This window comes from Myotis myotis, unplaced genomic scaffold (assembly GCF_014108235.1).
Source record: "Myotis myotis isolate mMyoMyo1 unplaced genomic scaffold, mMyoMyo1.p scaffold_m19_p_6, whole genome shotgun sequence".
NCBI lineage: Eukaryota > Metazoa > Chordata > Mammalia > Chiroptera > Vespertilionidae > Myotis > Myotis myotis.
In genome coordinates this window covers 80150785-80171484 of record NW_023416368.1, presented here as the reverse complement: position 1 = coordinate 80171484, position 20700 = coordinate 80150785, and the positions used below count along the sequence as shown (strand labels likewise).

General features: G+C 49.7%; 1 protein-coding gene and 1 pseudogene across 2 annotated transcripts in view; one reads left to right on the top strand and one right to left on the bottom strand.

Annotated features, from left to right (window-relative positions):
* ATCAY (ATCAY kinesin light chain interacting caytaxin) overlaps positions 1-3617 on the bottom strand; it is a 34681-nt gene extending 31064 nt beyond the window's left edge. For both annotated transcript variants that reach the window (XM_036313759.1, XM_036313760.1), the window contains exons 1-2: positions 3114-3617; positions 601-710 (exon numbers count right to left, since the gene is read on the bottom strand). In XM_036313759.1, coding sequence (XP_036169652.1) covers positions 601-677 — 77 coding nt within the window. In that variant the 5' untranslated portion in view covers positions 678-710; positions 3114-3617. The remainder of the gene's footprint in view (positions 1-600; positions 711-3113) is intronic.
* A 14058-nt stretch (positions 3618-17675) lies between these two features.
* Positions 17676-18125, top strand: LOC118658527 (annotated as a pseudogene).
* The last annotated feature ends 2575 nt before the right edge of the window (positions 18126-20700 follow it).

The following is a 20700-nucleotide window of genomic DNA, read 5'->3' as shown; positions in this document are numbered from 1 at the left end:
AGGGTAATAAAGGGGCCAGGAGGTCCTCTCTGAGCAGGTGGCCTGTGGGCAGAGACCTGAAGGAGATGAGGGAGGCATGGGTGTTTGGGAAGGAGTGTTCCAGGCAGAAGGAACAGCCAGTGCTAAGTCTGAAAGTCAGAGGCAGCCAGATACGGGTAAGGAACTGGAAGGAAGCTACTGGGGCTGGAGGGGCATGAAGGGGACAGATAGCGATGGCAGTAAACTCAAAGAAGCAGGCGGAGGCCGAACCCCGGATTCTCTGTGGGATGGGCATTTGCCCCAGGGGTTTAAGCAAGGGTATGACACAGTCCCTCTGACTGCTGCAGGTAAAAATACACTATCACCCAATTCATGGGAACCCAGGTAAGACTATTATAATAGTCCATGAAATGGGTTTGCAAGAATGTTTAGAATTCTCAAAATAGTGTGGAAATGGGAGCTTTATAGAGTCGGGGGTGAGGTGGAAATAAATCTTAAATAATGTAGCAAATATTCATTGTGGGCCTGGCCTGGTCAACTGGCAGTTCTCCTGCATCCCACCGGGGAGAAGTACTGGGCCGACGCCCTCCACGGCTGACACAGAGACCTGGGGAGCTGTACCTGGGAAGACCTTCATCCTGCCATTCGTCCTTCACATCCACGTTTTCCATCCGGAGTGTGGCTTCTGTTGTCCCCATGGGATCAAGTGTGGCTTGAAGCAGGGATGAGTTCTGAAGGAGAGCCACGGATGGAGGTTTTACTGGACAATCATCATCATAACAACCCCTCACCCATGTTCAGCATTTCAGATCCATCTGTAAAGAGCTCTGGCACCCATCGTTTTACTGAATCATTGCCCAGCCTCATGAGGCTTCCCATTTCACAGGTGATAAAACAGAAGCAAAGAGATCTAAGAACACCCATGTGGGTCTGGGGTTTGAATCCAGGTGAGAGACTGGGGCTCTAGCTACAGGCTCCCCTCCATCTAACACTCTGAAATCCACCTTGCCCAGGGCTCATCACCCTTTAATTATCTTAGTCTTCAACTGGGAAGCCATAAAGCAATTAAACTCATTTATACTAAAGTGTTGATGACTGATATACTTAAGCTTCCTTGCTGGGATTGACAGTTTCAAACACGATCTGGTCAACCCCAACCCATCTCTCCAACTCATCTCTATCCGCTCCAGGCCACCTACACTGCCCCTTCATCTCCCCCGCTCCCCCACCCACCCAAAGAAGAAAATCTTGACAACTTGCTGACCTGAGGGCTAACGAAGGCAGTGTGGAAAGTGACTGGGGCTGGGAGTCAGGATCATAACTATTACCAACCACAAAATGCCAGTTTTGTTTTTCTTGTTCTAGGAGCTGGCTGAGGGCAGGGGCGGGGGAGACACAGCACTCCAGATGATGGCCTAAGTGCTGGGCTGTCTGGGAGCAGAGCCAGCTGCTGAGTGAGATTGAATTTGGATATAACCTGGGGTATGGCAGACTCTCAGGCCATTCACCTCTCCCAGCCTCAGTTTCCCTGTTTGTAAATGAAAGAGTTGTGTTAGAAATAATCTCTATGATACCTTCTGGGCATAACAATCCAGGATCGTAGAACTCAAATGACACCATAAGTTCTGTGCTTTTAAATCTGCGGTTCTCTACTGGGGGCAATTCTGACCACCCCCCTCCCTCCAGCAGCAGCAGGGAACACGTGGCGATGTTTGGTTGTCACAACTGGAGGGGGGTTGCTCCTGGGACTGAAAGGGTGGAGGCCAGGGATGATTCTCAACACCCTGCAGCGCCCAGGATATTATCATCTGGCTCCCAGTGCCTATAGATTTGAGATTGAGAAACCCTGTTTTCATCCGCAGATTTGTGAAAGGATCTCAGGCATGGCTTTGGCTGTCATTATAGAGGACCTGCTGTGTCCTTCATCCCATTCTCCCACCCTCCAAACAGCCCCAGTGTTGTTATCTTCACCTGTGAGTGTCTCAGGTCCCTCACCTCCAGCCAGCCCCTCACCTTCCCTGTTGCCCAGCCGCCCCTCTGTGGAGCTGGTGCATGGCCAACAGCTCAGGTGTGACATCCCAGGCCCTGCCCGCACTGGACCACGGTCCCCGGAAAGGGTGAGGGTCTGCATTTGGGATCCTGGCTCAGAGCGGGAGGACCCAGGTGGAGCCTGAGACCGGTGAGGGCCAGGCAGGGAGGGAGAGGATGGCTGCAGTTCAAACCCTTTCCCCACTTCCGTGAATGTCGTCATTCATTCATGGACAAGGGACAGTGAGATGCAGTTCGCTAAAAAAAAAAAAATAAATAAAAATCTTCCGGACCGAATGGGCAACCACGACCACCCAGAACCCTACTGTAAGTGAGAGGTCGGTGCAATGGGACTTCATTTCCTGCCGGAAGGGAGTGGTCTTTTGCGTCAGTTTTCCTTATCCTGAGTTGGGTGTGACCTCAGCCCCCAGGAAGGACCCCCTCCCCCCCCCCCCGCCCCCAATCACACATACCTACAGCCCAGACCTGGGAGCTACACATGTTGCCCCGAGGTCCTCTACATGTGGGTGTGGGTAGGCCCCCGTAGGCCCTGTCCACTCCCACTCTCCCATCCTGACTTCACATTGAAGAATGGCAATGAGGCAAAGGCTGGGAGGGCTGGGAAGTGTTCCTTTGCGCGGTTGTGCTGAATTATTAGCGCATCACAGTCAAGACCAGAGAGAGGGGGAATCTGCCTTCAGCCACCTTCCTGCCTCCCACCCCATAGGCAAGCCTTGATGTACACACTCTCCAAGCCTTCTACCGGATCGCTCCCAGGCCTATAAATAGGAAAGGCACAGAGGGGGGACGTGGGCATTCTGGTCTGGTAGGAAGCGGTCCGGAGAGGGGCTGCGGGTTTTAGCCGCCTAATCTCCAAACGCGTCCTGAAAATTGTGCGGTTCTCTGCCCCCAGGTGAGCGATAGGCATGGAAGGGGAACGGTAGGCGTGAGCGCCGGCTGACGGAGAAGCGGATGGGTTCCCATCCAAAGAGTCAGGACCGTGGCTCTCGCTCCCCACCAGCTCCATCGGCCAGAAGGGGGGCTGCAGCAGCGGATGCGTGGGGCACCCCGCCCAGCAGGGTGGGGGGAAAGCAAGGTGGACTCACCTCCGCGGTGAGTGCTGGTTCCCTCCGAGGCCTCTCCCGGTTACGCGCAGACAAAGGCGAGCCCTGCGCGGCTGCAGCCCGGCATCCCCGGTCTTCCCAGCCCGTCCGCGGGCTCTCAGAGCATCCGAGGAAGATGCGCGCAGGGGCGGACTCTGCATCCAAGCAAGGTCACCCCGAGCGACGTGGCGGGCGCGGAGGGCGCTTTTGTCCCGGGGCGCGAGCGGTGTGCAGCTAGCTGTCGGCTCCCCCGCGCTCGGAGGCAGCGGCGTGCCGGGTCATCGTCGCAGCCTGCGACTCCCAGGTATATTCGGCGTTCCAGCTCGCAGCCGTCAGAGGCTCGGCTTCCGTAAGATGGTTAATTACGCTGCTTTTGTGTGCGGGGTGGGTCGGTGGGGGCAGGGCTGCCCGAACAGCACAGCCCCCTGCCGGATCCGCGGCTCTCCATTGGCTGGGAGGGGACCTGTCCAAGAGCCTCACCCGCCGCAGAAGCGGAAATGATTGTCCTGATGGCGCATCACAGATTTAAAAACAAAACAAGGAGCAAACAAACAAATAACCCGATGGCGGCGAAGGCCTCATTCCTTCGATTAAGAGGGGAGGAGGGAGGAAACGATGTCCTCAGGACCCGGGTTGGCGGTGCCTCAGCCGGCCACGCCCTATCGCTTGTGCCGTGAGCCTAGGACCGGGCGGGGCGTGTGCTGGAGAGACGAGACCTCACCGGGCTCGCTCGCTCCGGCCGCCGAGGGAAAGGCGCTCCTCGCAGTGGTGCACTGCGGTGACCTTGACCGGCAGGACTTCGGGAGGCTGCAGAATGGTGTAGAGCTCACAGTGCATCCTCCGAAATCAGACCAGATGCGGGGTTGAGCCCTGGATCGGCTTCAGTTTCCTCACCTGTGAAATGGAAAAACGGTCCTGGCATTTCAGCATTTGAAGATAATGCACGGGGAGTGGTTAACGCGGTGCAGGAGCACGAGAAAGGCTGTATACACGTTTCTTGCTTACTGTTTTTTAAAAATAATTTTTAAAAATTCATTTGAGAGAGAGGGGAGGAGGAGGGGAACGAGTAGAGGGAGGGAGGAAGGGAGAGAGAAACATCGACCTGCTGCCTCCTGCAGGTACCCTGACTGGGGATGGAAGCTGAAACCTGGGCATATGCCTTGACTGGGAATCCAACCGGTGACGTTTGGTGCACAGGGCCACGCTCAACCAACTGGGCCACACAGGCCAGGCTCTTGCTTACTTTTTAGACCTGTAGCAGGTTGAATAGAGCCTCTTTCCCCAAAAAAGATATGGCCATGCCCTAAAACCCTGCAAGTGACCTTATTTGAAAAAAAATAGTCTTTGCAGCTGGAAATAAGTTAAGGATCATCCTGGATTTAGGATGAGCCTTAAATCCGATGACAAGTGTCTATGAGAGAGGAGAAGGGAAGGGGACATGTGAGAGGGGAACACCATGTGACAAGGGAGGCGGAGGTCAGGTAATGCATCTATAAGCCAAGGAGCACCAACAATTGCAGAGGCTGGGAGAGAGGCCTGGAATAGATTCGCCCTCACAGCCTCCAGCAGGAGCCAGCCCTGCCAGCACCTGGACTTTGGACTTCAGTTCTCCAAAACTGTGAGAAAAGAAACGTCTATAGCTTTGAGCCATCTGGTTTGTAGTCCTTTGTTATGGCAGCTAATATATGACCCCAAGTAGGACCTGGTAGGAACTTACGCTTATTCTTCTCTCCAGCCCCTTAATCACCACAATGGTATTTGCCTGCTCTGTGAACACATCAAGTTTATTCCCACCCCAGGGCCCTTGCACATGCTGTTCCCTCTGCCAGGAACGCTCTTCCCCCGAAAGTTCACATTATTCAGGTGTCACCTCAGAAGTATTCTCCTCAGAGAGGCCTTACCTTATCACCCCCTACCTTGCCTCCTACTCCATCCCCCTACATCCCATTGTCCAGTCTGATTTTTTAAAGTATATATACTTAGATTGTGGTACAATGTGGTACATAACATAAGATTTGTCACTTTAACCATTTGCAAGTAAGTACACAGTTCAGCGGCATTAAATACATTCACATTGTTGTGCAACTATCCCCACTATCTAGTTCCAGAACTTTTCCATCACCCTAAAGGGAAATCCCATCCCCATTAAGCCCTCCCTCAGTCCCCCCGCCCAGCCCCTGACACTCATGAATCCACTTCCTGTCGTTGTGGCTTTGCCTGTTCTGAACATTTCCTACAAATGGAACCACACACTATGTGGCCTTTTGTGTCTGGCTTCTCCCACTGAGCATCATGTTTTCAAGTTGCATCCACGTGTACCGAGAGTCAGAGCTTCACTCCTGTTCATGGCTGAGTAATATTCCAGTGTGTGGATGGACCATATTGTATTTATCCATTCGCCAGTGGTTGGACACTTGGGTTGTTTCCACTTTTCTTGGTTATTGTGACTAGTACTGCTGTCAACATGGGTGTCTATGGACTCATTGAGAAACCTGATGATTTTTTCCCCCACAGCACTTCCCACTGCTTGAAATGATTTACTTGTTTCTTTGTTTATTGTCTGACCTCCCTAATTAGACTATACATTTCAAGGCAAATTAGACGTAGTGGGTCTTGTTCACTGCAATATTCTCCGTAGAGGGCAGCTGCACCTGACATAAAGGAGATGTTTGGGAAACGAAGGTAGGACACATGAATGCTCATTTCCGTCATGGGTACCACACAACATGATTGCGTGGCTGCCTCCCTCATAGCATCAGGGTATGAACCCCTCCAAGCCAAAGGCATAAAGCAACTGCCCCACAGCAGAGGGGGATTGGAGCCCAGAGCCTGCAGCACAAGATCTGGACTTTGCACCTCCTGGCTGGAGGAAGTGGAGCTCTGGGAAGATTCCTGTGTTACCTGAGTGGGAAATTCAGACCAGTCCTGTGCTGGGCACTGGGGTCCGAAACACAAATAAGACTTTCCTTTCCTAGGACTCCCGCTATGAGAAACAGATGGGCAAAGGGATCTGGGCTAGTTTAGAGACATCTTGGAAGCAGAGTGGCTTGGGGGGAGGGTGTGCATGGGAAGATATCCCAGGACAGTGAAGATGTGAGTTAGACCCTGAGGACTGAGGAGGAGTTGTATGGAAAGGGAGAGAAAGGCATTCTGGACAGAGAGCTATTTGAGAAGCCCAGCCTCTCCCCCGAGAGGGCGCTGGGAGCTGTCCGTGGTGCTGCAGCAGCAGCCACTCGGGAGCCCAACTTGAGACCTAAGCTTGGTGTTTGTATTTTAAATTGCGTTAAAATATGTATAACAGAAAATCTACCATTCTGATTATTTTAAGTGTAAGGTTAAGTGGCATTAATTACATTTCACAGTGTGTAACTATCACCACCATCCATCTCCCGAACTTTTTCATCTTCTCAAATGGACACTCTTTCCCCGTAAACACTAAACCCTCATCTCATTCCCCAGTTCCCCATAATGTAAGCTTCTTGAGATCATAGATGTTGGAGTTTGTTATTACTGAATCTCTAATTCCTAGACCAGTGTTTATAACTGGGAAGCGATTCTGCTCTCCCTCACACCCAGGGCATTTGATGATGTCTGATGACATTTTTGGTTATCACGACTTGAGGGATGCCAGTGATCCTGGCGTGGAGTGGGTAGAGACCAGAGATGCTGCTCTACACCCTACAATAGACAATCCTCCACAATAGGGAATTATCTGGACACAAGTATCAACAGCGCTGGGGCTGAGACCTAGAAGAATTCCTGAAACATAGTTGGTTCTCAGTAAAGTTGTTAAAGCATTGAAACTGTTAAACCTCCTCAAGTCTCATTTTCCTGGCTTGCAAAGGGGATTAATACAAGTACATTTGATCCTCATTACTTGTTGTTTTCTTGTTTGTGAGTTTGCCTACTGGCTGAAATCTATTTGTGACATTTGTAACCCCCAAATCAATACTCATGGCGCTTTCCGGGTCATTTGCAGGCAACCCAAAGCGGTAAAAAATTTGAGTGCAGGTTCCCTCCTGCTCTGTCCAGACTGTAAATGACTTCCCTTTTTGGGGTTTATTTAATGCTGTGCTTTTGCATTTTTTGTGATTATTGTTGGTGATTTCACTGTTTATAATGGCCCCCACTCATGTCGCTGAAGAGCTGTCTAGTGTTTCTAAGCACAAGTTGGCTGGGATGTGCCATAAGGAGAAGATATGAGTATTTTTTTTAAAATATATTTTATTGATTTTTTTTTTACAGAGAGGAAGGGAAACGGATAGTTAGAAACATCGATGAGAGAGAAACATCGATCTGCTGCCTCCTGCACATCTCCTACTGGGGATGTGCCTGCAACCAAGGTACATGCCCTTGACTGGAATAGAAACCTAAAACTCTTCAGTCCGCAGGCCGACCCCTACCCACTGAGCCAAACCAGTTAGGGCAAGATATGAGTATTATATAAGCTTCATTCTGGCATGAGTTATAGTGCTATGGGCTGTGAGTTCAATGTTAAGGAATCACAATGTATATCAAGATCTCCTTAAACAAAACATACACATAAAACAAAGTGATGTACTGATCAGTTGATAAAAATGTTGCGACCAGAGGCTCACAGGAACCCAACTCTGTATTTCCCTTACAAGCAGTGGTTCAGTGTTTGTACTGACTTTATAGAATGGAACTACTGCCGATAATGAGAACTGACTGTATCTACTTCCGAGGACTAGTGTGAGGACTAGTTATGATGGTGCAGGTAAAGCATTTAGCACAATGCTTGTACTTAATATCAGGAAAAGAGGTGTTATGTAATCCAGGGAAAACAATTAAAACAGCTCTGCTATAAAGCATGCAGCCTTCATCAAGTTAGAGCTGCAGGGAATTGGAGGGCGGCCATGTATAATTACCACGCTGGGCTTTAGCCAGCACATGGGGGGAGAACTGTGCTTGGCAGATTGTTCCTCGAGGCCACACATGGTCATAAAGACACAAATGGAAGAATGCCATCCACTAAATCACCCAAAGGGCTTTCCTTGGCACCCTGGGCTTGCCATGGTTTCTGTCCAAGAATTAACTGGCCCCCTGCTCGCTTAAATTAAGGGGCAAAAGAACACTACCCCACCACAGTCAGTAAATGTACTTTTTTGGCCTTTTATAAAATTAATTTTTTTTATATAAAATTAATTTTAAAAAATTCGAAATAATTTTAGAATCCCATGTGGTTGTAAGAAATAACACAGAGAGATCCCGTGTACCCTTTCCCCTCCAAGTTACCCAATGGTAACATCTTACAAAAGTACATTACTATTTCACTATTGCTTTTGATAGTCAAGATTCAAAATTTTTCTATCACCCCAGAATCTCTCATGTTGCCATTTTATAGCCACTTCCACTCCCCATCTCCTGTCCCCATGTCCTTAACCCCTGGAAATCACAAATATGTTCTCCATTTTTTATAATTTTGACCTTTCAAGAATGTTATGTAAATAAAACCATAAGAGTATGTATGTAGCCTTTTGGCACTGGCTTTTCCCACTCAGCATAATTATCTAGAACTGCATCTAAGTGGTTGTATGTATTAAGAGTTTATTCCTTGCCTGGGCCGGGTAGATCAGTTGGTTATCATCGCTCCCAATATGCTAATGTTGCAGGTTCAATCCCTGGTCAGGGTACATACAAGAATCAACCAATGAATGCATAAATGGAACAGCAAATCAGTGTGGGTCCCCCCTCTCTTTCCCTCTGTCTCTCTCAAATCAATCAATCAATCAATCAATCAATAATAGTTTATTCTTTTTTGTTGCCAACTATTCCATTGATATGAAATGTCCAGAACAGGAAAATCCATAGAGACAGAAAGCACACTGGTGATTGCCAGGAGCTGGGGGAGTGACTGCTAATGGGTACAGGGTTTCTTCTTGGGGTAATAAAAATGTTCTGGAGTTAGTGGTGATGGTGAACAACTCTGTGAAGGTACTGAAAATGATTGACTTGCACACCTTAAATGGGTGAATTGTACAGTGTGTGAATTATATCTCAATAAAGTTGTTATTAACCAAGAAAATACCATACTTGTAATTAATAATTTGGTTATGATCTGCTCCCCTGGTTCGAAGTTCTTGAGGACTGGTACCATGTCAGTCTCGCTCACTGCTGCATTCCCCAAGATGACCTGGCCTGTGTCAACTGGTAATCACTGGCGTCAATTCAATAGCAATAGGAATCCCAAATTGGGGTGCATTATAGAAGAAAACTTTATTCAGTGCAAAACAGCTCAATTGTGATACAGCACAGCTGTGAAAGCAGCATAATTGTGAGATAGCCCTGGGTCCAGGCCCCTCTCTGGCTAGACAGCTCTGCTCTGCTCCTTGCTAGCCTGCCTGGAAAAATCGGTGTTTCAGCTCAGTGAGGGAACCATCTCTGATGGAAAGGAAAAGTTAGCTCTCTCAGCCAATGGGAAGTGGTTTATATGGACAGAGGTCCCCACTCCTGGTCCCTGATGCAAAGGAAGACTCCAACTCCTACCAGTTTGATTGGTCCAAAAGGCACTATCCTGATTGGTCAGAATAGAGCCTGTGGTTGATCAGAGCGGCACAGCTCCGATTGGATGGGCAAAGAAAGACTCAATTCCTGTTGGTTGAAATAGGATTCTAGGAAGTCCTTTATAAGGCCTCGTTCAGATGGCAGAAACACAGTGCAGACAGGTGGTTCAGTGCAGGCCTCTCCCTGAAGCACAGTTTGCATGAGAGGCCTTGTGTAAAAATGGCTGCTAGGCTTGCTTTATCTATCATCTATCTATCCATCTATCATCTATCTATCTATCTATCTATCTATCTATCTATCTATCTATCTATCTATCTATTTTTGGTAATTTGAGCCCTATAAGCCACCAAGAGCCCTTCTTGATATCTTCTATCTCAGGGTCCACACCTGTAATAGGTGGGTCAAGAAATATCTCTCAAAATTTATTTCACTTAGAGTAGGTTTCTCCACATCAGCACTAGTGACATTTGGTCAATAACAGGAAAAAGGATGTTATGTAATCTCCCTCTTGGGGGGCCACTCTGGACACTGTGGGGTGTTAAACAGTACCTCACCCCTCCATTCCTCAGTCATGAAAACCACAAATGTCCCCAGATACCACCTAACGTCCTCTGGGGCATATCACTTCGGTAGAAAATTACTAATTTAGAGCCACTAAATTTTAAGTGTTGAGTGGGGCAGTGCTTGGGATGAGAGGCCAAGAAGGAGGCCCACGAGGCAGAGAACCCCCAACGCTGAGTGGTTAAAGGGAAGGCGGGGCTCCGAGATGGGGTGGGGCTTGAGCCCAGACTCCCCACATTTGGGTGGTCAAATGGAAGGCGGGGCTCTAAGGACCCGGGTCCGGGACATAGAGCTGGACTCAAGCAAAGACTTAGGATGTGGAGCAAGATGCGGGGTCTCTCAGTATGGGGCGGGGCCTGGGAGTGGGCTGGGGTCCGAGCCAGAGTCCTCCGAGGCGGAGCCGTCGGAGGGAAGGCGGGGCTCCGAGTGAGAGGCGGGGCTTGCGCGGGGGGGGCCAGAGGCGGAGTCAATCCCCCAGACCAGGAGTAGGAAGGGAGCAGGCGCGCGGGGGGCGGGGCCTGGGGCTCTTCGCCGGCACGAGTGACAGGCGGCCGGGGTACGTCGCGCCGGGAGGCCCCGCCCTCGTTGCCTCGGGCCTGGAGACGCCGGGAGGGCGGAGAGGAGCTTCCACGCTCAGCGCAGGGCGCCAAGCCGCACTTCAGGTAACGGCCTCCCCGCAGCCCGGCCCCGCGGAAACCGCGCCGCGAGTACCCGCGGGCCGGTGTCTCGGTGGGAGTCGGGCGGGACGCGGGTGGGGGGCCTGCTCCGCTGAGAAGGCCGCGGCCCCGAGTTGTGTCTGTCAAGGGGAGAGCGGAGGGGCTCCCGGCGTGGGAGGGGGCCTGGGCCTGCCCAGGGGATGGACGCCGAACTGTGCCGGGAGGTCCGAGGCCGGGCAGGGGTGGAGCAGGCACCTCGGTGCGGGGTGAGAGGGGAGTGGAGGCGGGGACCTGACCCCTGGCTGGGAAGAAAGTCCTACTTGGGCGGGTACCTGGCCCGGCAGGGCTGTGTGGGATGCGGACCCTGAAGGTCGGGGTGGAGGGCTTGAGGGAAGACGGGGACCTGGGGGGCTACCAGAGGGAGAGGCAGCGGCGTGGGGAGGGGTAGCCACTGGGCACAGGGGAGGACCTGAGGTCCAATGGGAGAGTGGCGCCTGCGGCTTCGGGAGGGGAGCAGCTTGGAGGGGAGCAGCGAGGACAGGGAGGGACCTTGGAGCGAATGGAGCAGGTGGAGGATGTTGAAGATGGAGTAAAGGGGAGGCGAGGGAGAGAGAGGAGCCCAGAGGAGAGCGGGGCGGCCTGGGAGGCAGCCAGGGGAGGGAGGGTTCTGTGGGCACACAGGTGGGTCTCGCATGTCACAAATTACAAACACCCCCTCCCCCACACGCCCGCCTTGTTCTTGGAGCATCGCTCCTTGTTCTTGGCTCCTTTGGCAATCAAGACCCCGGTCCCAGGCGGGGGGGGGGGGGGGGGGGGGCAGGGCTGCACCCCCAGGAGGCAGCGCCTCCTCCATCCTTTCCATGTATCAGCCTTTGTCAGTGTCCAGCTGGTAGCCTGGCAGGGCCTCCTGGGCCAGTTTCTCACAGACCCCAGGAGCCAACCACGGGGCCCAGTCACCCCTTAGGCGGATGAGTGCCCCTTCACCAGGGCCTCTGCTGCAGGCGTTGTTCCCGCTCTATTTCAGCTCACTGCACACATGAGGTCAGTGGAGATTTGTGTCAGTCTTCGGACTGAAGGGTCTTGGGCTCGATTCTGGTCCAGGGCACATGCCCGGGTGGCGGGCTTGATTCCCCAGTGCGGGGCGTGCAGGAGGCAGCCCATCAATGCTTCTCTCTCATCATTGATGTTTCTATCTTCTCTCCTCTTCCTTCTGCTCTGAAATCAATCAATGTGTGTGTGTGTGTGTGTGTGTGTGTGTGTGTGTATTTAAAAATTTAATCATGAAAGGATACTGCAGAAGATATAGATAAATTTGATAATTAAAAGGTATACTACATATCCCAGCTAGTTGGAGGAGCTCTCCATTTTGACTGGTTTTAGTCGATTAAGATGATTCTGGGTTTTTTTTTATTGTGTTAGTATCAGTTTTTGTTTTCATCACTGAGACAGCTTAATCATCAAAGCTGAGTAATGCCGCATAATTCAGAACAAAATTAGGAAACTGACAAATCAGAGAGGGTTTTTTGGGTGTTTTATTTTTTTGCATTTCTTTTTCTATGTTTATAACGCCTTAAATTTGAAGTGTGGTGTTTATTCATAGAGTATTTAGAATCTTGGTAGGAAAAGGTTTTGTTTTCTTGTTCTGTTTCATACCAGGGTATCTGCCAGAAATTCTCTGCTTATTCTTTTTATACTTATGTTCTATGTTAATTTTATTTATTTAAAAAAGTATTTTTATTGATTTCAGAGAGGAAGGGAGAGGGAGAGAGAGAGAGAAACATCAATGATGAGAGAGAATAATTGACTGGCTGCCTTCCGAATGCTCCCTACTGGGATTGAGCCTGCAACCCGGGCAGTGCCCTTGACTGGAATTGAATCTGGGACCCTTCAGTCCGCAGGCTGACACTCTATCCTATCCACTGAGCCAAACCGGCTAGGGCTTTTATGGTTAATTTTAAAGTTGCCATGTTTCTTTCAGCTGGAAACTTTCTTTGTAAATATTTTGGGGAACTGGACTTCTTTTTGTGGGAAGATATTTTGCTTTGGCAAGTTTTTCCCCTCTAAAGGTAAGTTGCACTTGTGCTATATCACTGTCCATTTGCCTTTTTAAATTAATGTATTCCCCCCAAATTAATTAATGTATCCCAAGTGCCTCATTTGACACTTGACTAAAAATTGAGAATTGCTTCGATTTGATTCTGTAGGTTTTGTATTTCAGAAAGTCAGTTCCATTCACTGAGGTTTACTCTTTGATGAGGTTTGCTCTCCAGGAGCAGAATGAGCTATTACATCTAAGACCCTTGGAATGATTGTTTTAAAAAAGCCAGTGGCTCCCTAACCGGTTTGGCCCAGTGGATAGAGCGTCAGCCTGTGGACTGAAGGGTCCCAGGTTCGATTCCAGTCAAGGGCATGTACCTTGGTTGTGGGCACATCCCCAGTAGGGAGTGTGCAAGAGGCAGCTGATCAATGTTTCTAACTCTCTATCCCTCTCCCTTCCTCTCCGTAAAAAATCAATTAAAAAAAAGCCAGTGGCTTCTTTTTACCTTTGAATGTCATTGGTTGAATCCATGGTTGGTGGTTCCATGTCTGTTATACTTGCCCATGAGAATCTCAGTTTGGCTGTCTAGTCCTCCTCTGTTGACACCAGAGAGGCACATGTTAGACCAGTGTAGACATGTCTGTGGAAGTGTTTTGGATTTTTTGTTGTTGTTGTTTTTGCCCCTTAAAGCAGCAGGGGAGGGCTGGAACCACAGGTGACCCCTTGCCATTCCCGAAACGTTGGCCATTCATCACTTGACAGGTTCACAGCAGCAAGAAGGCATGGCCATATTGTTGCTGGTTGGAAATTCTTTCACTGCTTCTAGGAGGGTGTGTTCATAATGCGTTCTCTTTAGTTTAACCCGTATAATATCATCAGGACAGAGTTATTAAGCACGTGATGAGCAGGGCTCACCACGTAGCCACCCTCTGTGTGGGGACCATATTTCTGTTCAGAAAGATGGACGAGAATTGCAGAAGTTTCCCTGCCAAACAGAATCTGGCTCACCCTCAGGCTCAGGAAGGTCACCAGTCTCTGGAACCCCTGCCTTGGGAACACCAAGCAGCCCAGTGGCTCTGTCTTGAGGAGCCAGGTGGTTCTGATTTGGAGCCGGAGACTCCTGACTACATTGTAAAGAAGGTTGCATATGGGCCTGGAGGAGAATAAAATCCTGTCACCCTCCCAGGAGCCCAAGGATTTAGTTCACCGAACCCCTTTCCAGTGTGTTAGAGTGTTTTCTGGGCTCTCTGGATCTGAAATGGGCATTTCACCTGGAGAATACACATGGGCTTTCATGGTTAAAAAGACGATTCTGCTGTTAAAAAAATCAGAATTGTTATGGGTATGAATGTACAATATATGTGTTTTGAATATAAAACCCCTGTGAACCAGCATGTAAAATGAAATGATTGCTGGGTGAGTAGGTGTGTGCATACACATAAGTAATTACATGTGATCTGACTGCCAATAAAATAGATTTGAAAACATCCTCCCTGATGAATGTCTTTAGTGACCATAGTTAGCAGTGGGTGTCATACTTCACAATGCACCATCCTAGCTATGAATGTTACTTCCCCCTGTGAAGTAGTCACAGATGCTCCAGGAAAACCAAGCTAAGGTCAGGATGCTGGAGCAGAGCTTTTCTCTCAGCACTGCAGCATAGCTGATATTCGGTGTGGAGATTTTTAACTACTTGACCTCAGTCTGACTTAGTTTACACATCACCTGGGGGAGTGTTAGGAGAAGTGACAAGTAGGTGAAGAGGTCATTGCTTAAGGGGAGGCTTGAGCAAGAGTAAATCTCTGACTTGATTTCCCCTCCTTTGACTACCACTCACAAGTGCTCAGCCTTGGTCACAGGTTGAAATGGGCAGCCTGCAGACCACATTTGCTTCTCACACCAGCTTTCTTTGGCCTGTGGTGTGGTTTTTTCTGTCTTCTTTACCGTTATTTGAATTAGTTGCATTTAAAAATTGGGAGACTTTTAAAAAATACACGGTTTGGCTCAGTGGTTGGAGCGTTGGCCTGTGGACTGAAGGATCCTGCATTCGATTCTGGTCAAGGGCACATGCCTGGGTTGCAGGCTTGATCCCAAGTAGGGGGCATGCAGGAGGCAGCTGATCAATGATTCTCTCGCATCATTGATGTTTCTATCTCTCCCTCTCCTTTCCTCTCTGAAATTAAAAAATATATATATTTAAAAAAACAGTTAAAATCCTAATTAAAAAAAAAATATATATATATGGATTGATTGAATTTATAGAAAGAGGAAGGGAGAGAAACATCAATTTGTTGTTCCAGTTATTTATGCATTCATTGGTTGATTTTTGTTGACCAGGGATCAAGCCCACAACCTTGGTGTACTGGGTTAATGCTCTAACCCAGGGGTCACCAACCGGTGGTCCACGGACCACTGGGTTGTGTGAGGCCCAAAAGGTTGGCGACTGCTGGTTTAAGGAAACCTTTGGATCAGCAGTTGCCAACTGGTAGTCCGTGGACCGCTGGTGGTCCGTGAGGTCCGAAAAGTTGGCAACCACTGCCTTAGAGGGAAGAAGGGGGAAGGGAATGGTGTAGGTGTGCTCCCCTGGGGGAGAGCACTGGCTGGGTCCTTTATCCTGAGCTTATTTATCTCTTTTTACAGGTGGAAGTCCTAGGGCAGTGGTCGGCAAACTCATTAGTCAACAGAGCCAAATATCAATAGTACAACAATTGAAATTTCTTTTGAGAGCCACATTTTTTAAACTTAAACTATATAGGTAGGTACATTGTTATTAACTTAATTGGGGTACTCCTAAGGCTTAGAAAGAGCCACACTCAAGGGGCCAAAGAGCCGCATGTGGCTCTCGAGCCGAAGTTTGCCGACCACGGTCCTAGGGGAGTTCTCTGGGGAGGGTCTGAAGAGAATACTCATCAGCTTTCCAGGTATGCTCTTTCAGGCCATTAGTTAATGCAGCGGGTCCGGAGGCAGCCTTGGTGTCACTTGTCTGGTTTTGCTGCTTTTCTGGGTCAGGAGCTGAAATACAACTGAGGCCTAGATGTTATCTTTAGGGAGGAAAAGGTCAGGGAGTCCAAACCGCATGACCAGCAATATGTTAGGGGGGGAACGGTTATCATGGGGGTGAGGTTCTTGTTTTCCCAGTTTTGCCCCTTGCTAGGCATCTGGGGCTTTCCCCCCGATGAGTTTTTGTACCTGGCCCATCCTCCATGCTCTGTTCCTGTCTGTCTGGTAACTGCCTACAACACTAAGAGGTGGAATCTTGAGAGATGATTAGGCCATATGAGGGTGGGGCCCCTATGAATGTGATTAGTGCCTTTATAAAAGAGACCCTAGAGAATTCCCTTGCCCCTTCAGCCATGCTAGGACACAGAGAAGACGAAGTGTGTAGCTGTATTTTCCCAAACTGTGTTTTAAAACCATTTCTCTCTTTATCCCTTTCATCTGGGCTTCTTCATGCCAAGCTCTCTCCTGACAATGGGTGTGAGACCCTCGGTACATGCACTCCCCCAATTCAAGAAACAGTCCATGCTCCACTTCCTGGGAGAGCTTGCTTAGCTAAATAAAAGGGAAGTGACACTACCCTCCCAGGCCACAAACAGCTGTGTGTTGGTGGCGCCGTGGGGTCATGAGCAATTAGGATAAGGTTGTGACCTTTTTAGGTCACAACCACCATTTTGATCATTGTCATCAAACATTTACTACACTTGACTGCTATGCAAAGCCCCAGATTGCTGGGAGTCAGCTTTAGCTTTAAACTTCTCAGGTGATATGATGCCTCCTGCATTCTCTTCCCATTTCCACCACTCTGATTGAGGCCCATGCATGTCTCATGTCTTCTAGCAGTCCTTGCCCTCAGCTTCTCCCCTCAATAGCCATCACAGCCTGTATTAATCAGCATGGTCTCCATAACAAACTATCACAGACTGGGTGGCTTAAACAATAAATTTCTCCCAGTTCTGGAGGTTGGAAGTTCAAGATCAAGGTTCTGGCAGGATTGGTTTCTCTTGAACCTTCTCTCCTCAGCTTGCAAATGGGTGCCTTCTCACTGTGTCCTCATGTGGCCTTCCCACTGTGTGCACAACCTTGGTGTGTACAATCCTAAAAGACACCCGTCCTATAGGATTAGGGCCCCACACTTATGACTTCATTTTATTTTACCTCTTTGAAGGTCCCATCTCCAAATACATTGGGAATTAGGGCTTCAGTGAATTTAGGGGGAGGGGAGGTGGTGCACACAATTTAGTTTACAGAACCACCTTAGCATCCTAAAACAGGTCAGATCTTGGCAAGGGTTCCCTTGGTGACTCCCCGTTGCTTACTGGATAAAACCTGGATTCTGTCTGGCAGTTGAGAGCCCACCCTCCAGCCTTTTTGTTACCCCACACATCCTCTGTCCCTCAGCACACAGGACAGTTTCCCTGTCAGCCTCGTGCCTGTCTCCCATTCCAGTGTCTGTGCCACGCCCTTCTCTTGGCCCAGTTTGAGCCCCCTCCCCCCAATCACCCTCCCTGCCTCAGGGACTGAGGTACTCCTGTTACCTGCTGGGCTGTCGGCAAGTCCATCCTCCTTCCTCACACCATCTCAACTGTTTGCACTGGAGAGGTGCTCCACTACCACAGATGGTGAGTTCAAGGGCATTCCCTGTCCCACATTGAATTGAAAGCTGATGTTGACCTTGACCCTGTACTCTTCACAGCTGACCAGTCTTCCCACAGCTGAAACATTTCATGATACCGCCAATGGGGGCCATTACTACAGGAAAAGTTTTGGCAGAGCTGAGCAGTCAAGATGTTTGACTTGACTGAGGACAAGACCGTGGAGTTCAAGGAAGCCTTCCAGCTGTTTGAGTAAACAGGAGAGGGCAAGATCCTGCACAGCCAGTGTGGGGCCGTGGTGAGAGCTGGGTTAGGACCCCACCAACACCGAGGTACTCAAAGTCCTGGGGAACCCCAAGAGTGATGAGATGAATGCGAAGGTGTTGGACTTCGAGCACTTCCTGCCGGTGCTGCAGACTGGCCAAGAACAAGGACCAGGGCATCTATGGGGAGTATGTTGAAGGCCTTAGGGTGTTTGACAAGGAAGGGAATGCCACTGTCATGGATGCTGAGATCTGACATGCTCTTGTCACTCTGGGTGAGAACAATAGAGGAAGAAGTAGAGATGCTGGTGGCTGGGCACAAGGACAGCAACCGTTGTGTCAGCTACGAAGAGCTCGTCCGCATGGTGCTGAACAGCTGAAGACATTCCCCTGTGCCTTCCCTGTGTGAGACTGAGTGTGCAGCCCCGGAGGCTTCCTAGGCTCTCTTGTCACAGCACTTTCCCCAGCTTGTATCTCTTGGATGATGTTTGCCATCAGCATTCACCAAATAAACTTGCTGTCTGTGCCTTAAAACAAAACAAAAGAAAATACCAGTGGGTATCATCCTGTAGGCATGCAGAACACCTGAGATCTCCCACCACAGCCTCTGAATTACATCAAGGCATAATGGCTTGGACGCCCAGCCATCTGCGCGTGCACTCCCATCTCTCCCTTTAATCTAGCACAATGGTCTTCAAACTTGAGTTTGCGTAGCACCACCATTCAGGTCAAATACAACAAAAGCATATCCTTTTATAGTCACACTCACAGGCATGCTGCCGGAGACAGCTCACAGTGTCCTTGTGATCCTCTGGACTAGAAGCTGGACCAGGCATAACCAGCCTGTGATGCTGCCCAGCTGGTGCCCCGGCACTGAGCTTGTCCCAGAGCAGCAGTTCTCAGCTGGACAGTGGGGGTGTCTGTGGTTGTCATGACTCGGGGTGCTTCTGGCATCAAGTAGGTAGAGGCCACTGATGCTGCTCAACACCCCACAGTGTCCAGGATGACCCCACCTCAGAGATCCGGTCCAATGTCAGCAGCGCCTAGATCAAGAAACCCTGCCCTATGCGAGTTCTGGTGCGGAACAAGGTCAACAACCATGCACCCTCACTGGTTTCCTTAGGTCGGACCCTCCTCCAGGTGAAGACAATGCGTGTGACCTGAGCTGGGTCACTATGGGAACAAGGTGGGTAAGGCTCCACAGGTTGTCTCTCCTTCCTTTGAGTCTTCATTGGCTGAAGGATGAGATACCCTTCCACCCCAAGAGATGCCCTCAGTTGGCACCCTTTATGGGCCAAGGCTTCAGAACAGAAGGGGATCCCCTGCTGGAGGGGAAGCCATCAGCATGCATGGAAGCCGGGAGCCTCCACAGAGCTGGCTGCTCAGCGTCACTGTGCAGTTCTGGTGGCTTATGCAGCAGCGGCAGCAGGCCTCAGTCCAGGGAGCTCCATGTACTCATGCTTGGACTGGGTGTCCCTGCCCTTGCAGCCTGGGCAAATCAGACCCCCTCGTTGAGCCTTCCGGTGGCTGCAATGGCATGGCCTTTCATGTCCTCCCAATGTCCATCCCTTCCCTTGACAGTCACACGCCTCTCCCGTGTGACTCAGGAGAGGGTCAATCCAGCCAGCTCGACCCCATTCCTCTCGACTGTGCCCATTTGGAGTGGGTGGTGTGGGACCCAGGCTGGACAAGAAGCCATGAGGGAAGCTGGCACAAGAAGGCACACATAGAACTTGCATAGAACATAACTTGCAGGATTGCTTCAACAGCAGAAAAATGGCAAATAATGTGTAGTGGTTTAAAAATCAGTCCACACAAAGAAAAAAAAAAATCAGTCCACAGATTCTTTGATACTCCTCCCTTCAAAAGGTGGGGCCGAATCCTCTCCCCTTGAGAGTGGGTTAGATTTAGTGATTCACGTCTAACTAACAGAAAGTGGCAGAAGTTATGCCGTGTGATGTCTGAGGCTGGTCATAACAAGGACACCTTCTACCTGGTGCGCTCTGGCTGGAGGAAGAATGTCTTGGAAGCACATCCCACCACCCCGTCAAGACTTCAGATAATAGAGCCCAGCCGACGGCTTGATTGCAGTCTCATAAGGACCCTGAGCCAGAGCCTTGCCACTCTGAACCCTGACTTATAGAAACTGTGAAGATGATAAATGGTTATTATTATTTTTAATATATTTTTATTGATTTCAGAGAGGAAGGGAGAGGGAGAGAGAGATAGAAACATCAATGATGAGAGAGGATCATTGATTGGTGCCTCCTGCACACCTACACTGGGGATGGAGCCCACAACCTGGGCATGTGCCCTGACCGGGAATTGAACGTGACCTCCTGGTTCATAGGTTGACGCTCAACCACTGAGCCACACCAGCTGAGGCAGATGGTAAGTTATTGTTTGAAGTCACATTACTGGTGATAATTTTTAACTCAGCAATAGATAACTAATATATACTAGTAAATGTCTACCATTAGGACACTAGGCAAATGAATTGTGATACATTCAAACGAATTATCAGCCTTTTAGTTTGGGAGGCTTAGGGCAAAAGTACAAATGGAAGTCTATCCTATATAATAAAACTCTAATATGCAAATCGACCAAACAGTGGAATGACCAGCTGAACAATAGGTCGCTATGATGCACACTGATCACCAGGGGGCAGATGCTCAATGCAGGAGCTGCCCCCTGGTGGTCAGTGCACTCCTACAGGGGGAGTGCTGCTCAGCCAGAAGCCTGGCTCATGGCTGGTGAGCACAGCGGCAGTGGCGGGAGCCTCTCCTGCCTCCACAGCAGCACTAAGGAGCAGTGACCAGGCAGGCAGTAAGGAGTGAGGGGTCCCAGAGTGCGAGAGGGTGCAGGCCGGGCTGAGGGACACCCCCTTCAGTGAATGAAATTTGTGCACTGGGCCTCTAGTATACTATATGCCTAAATATTTTAACATTATAAATC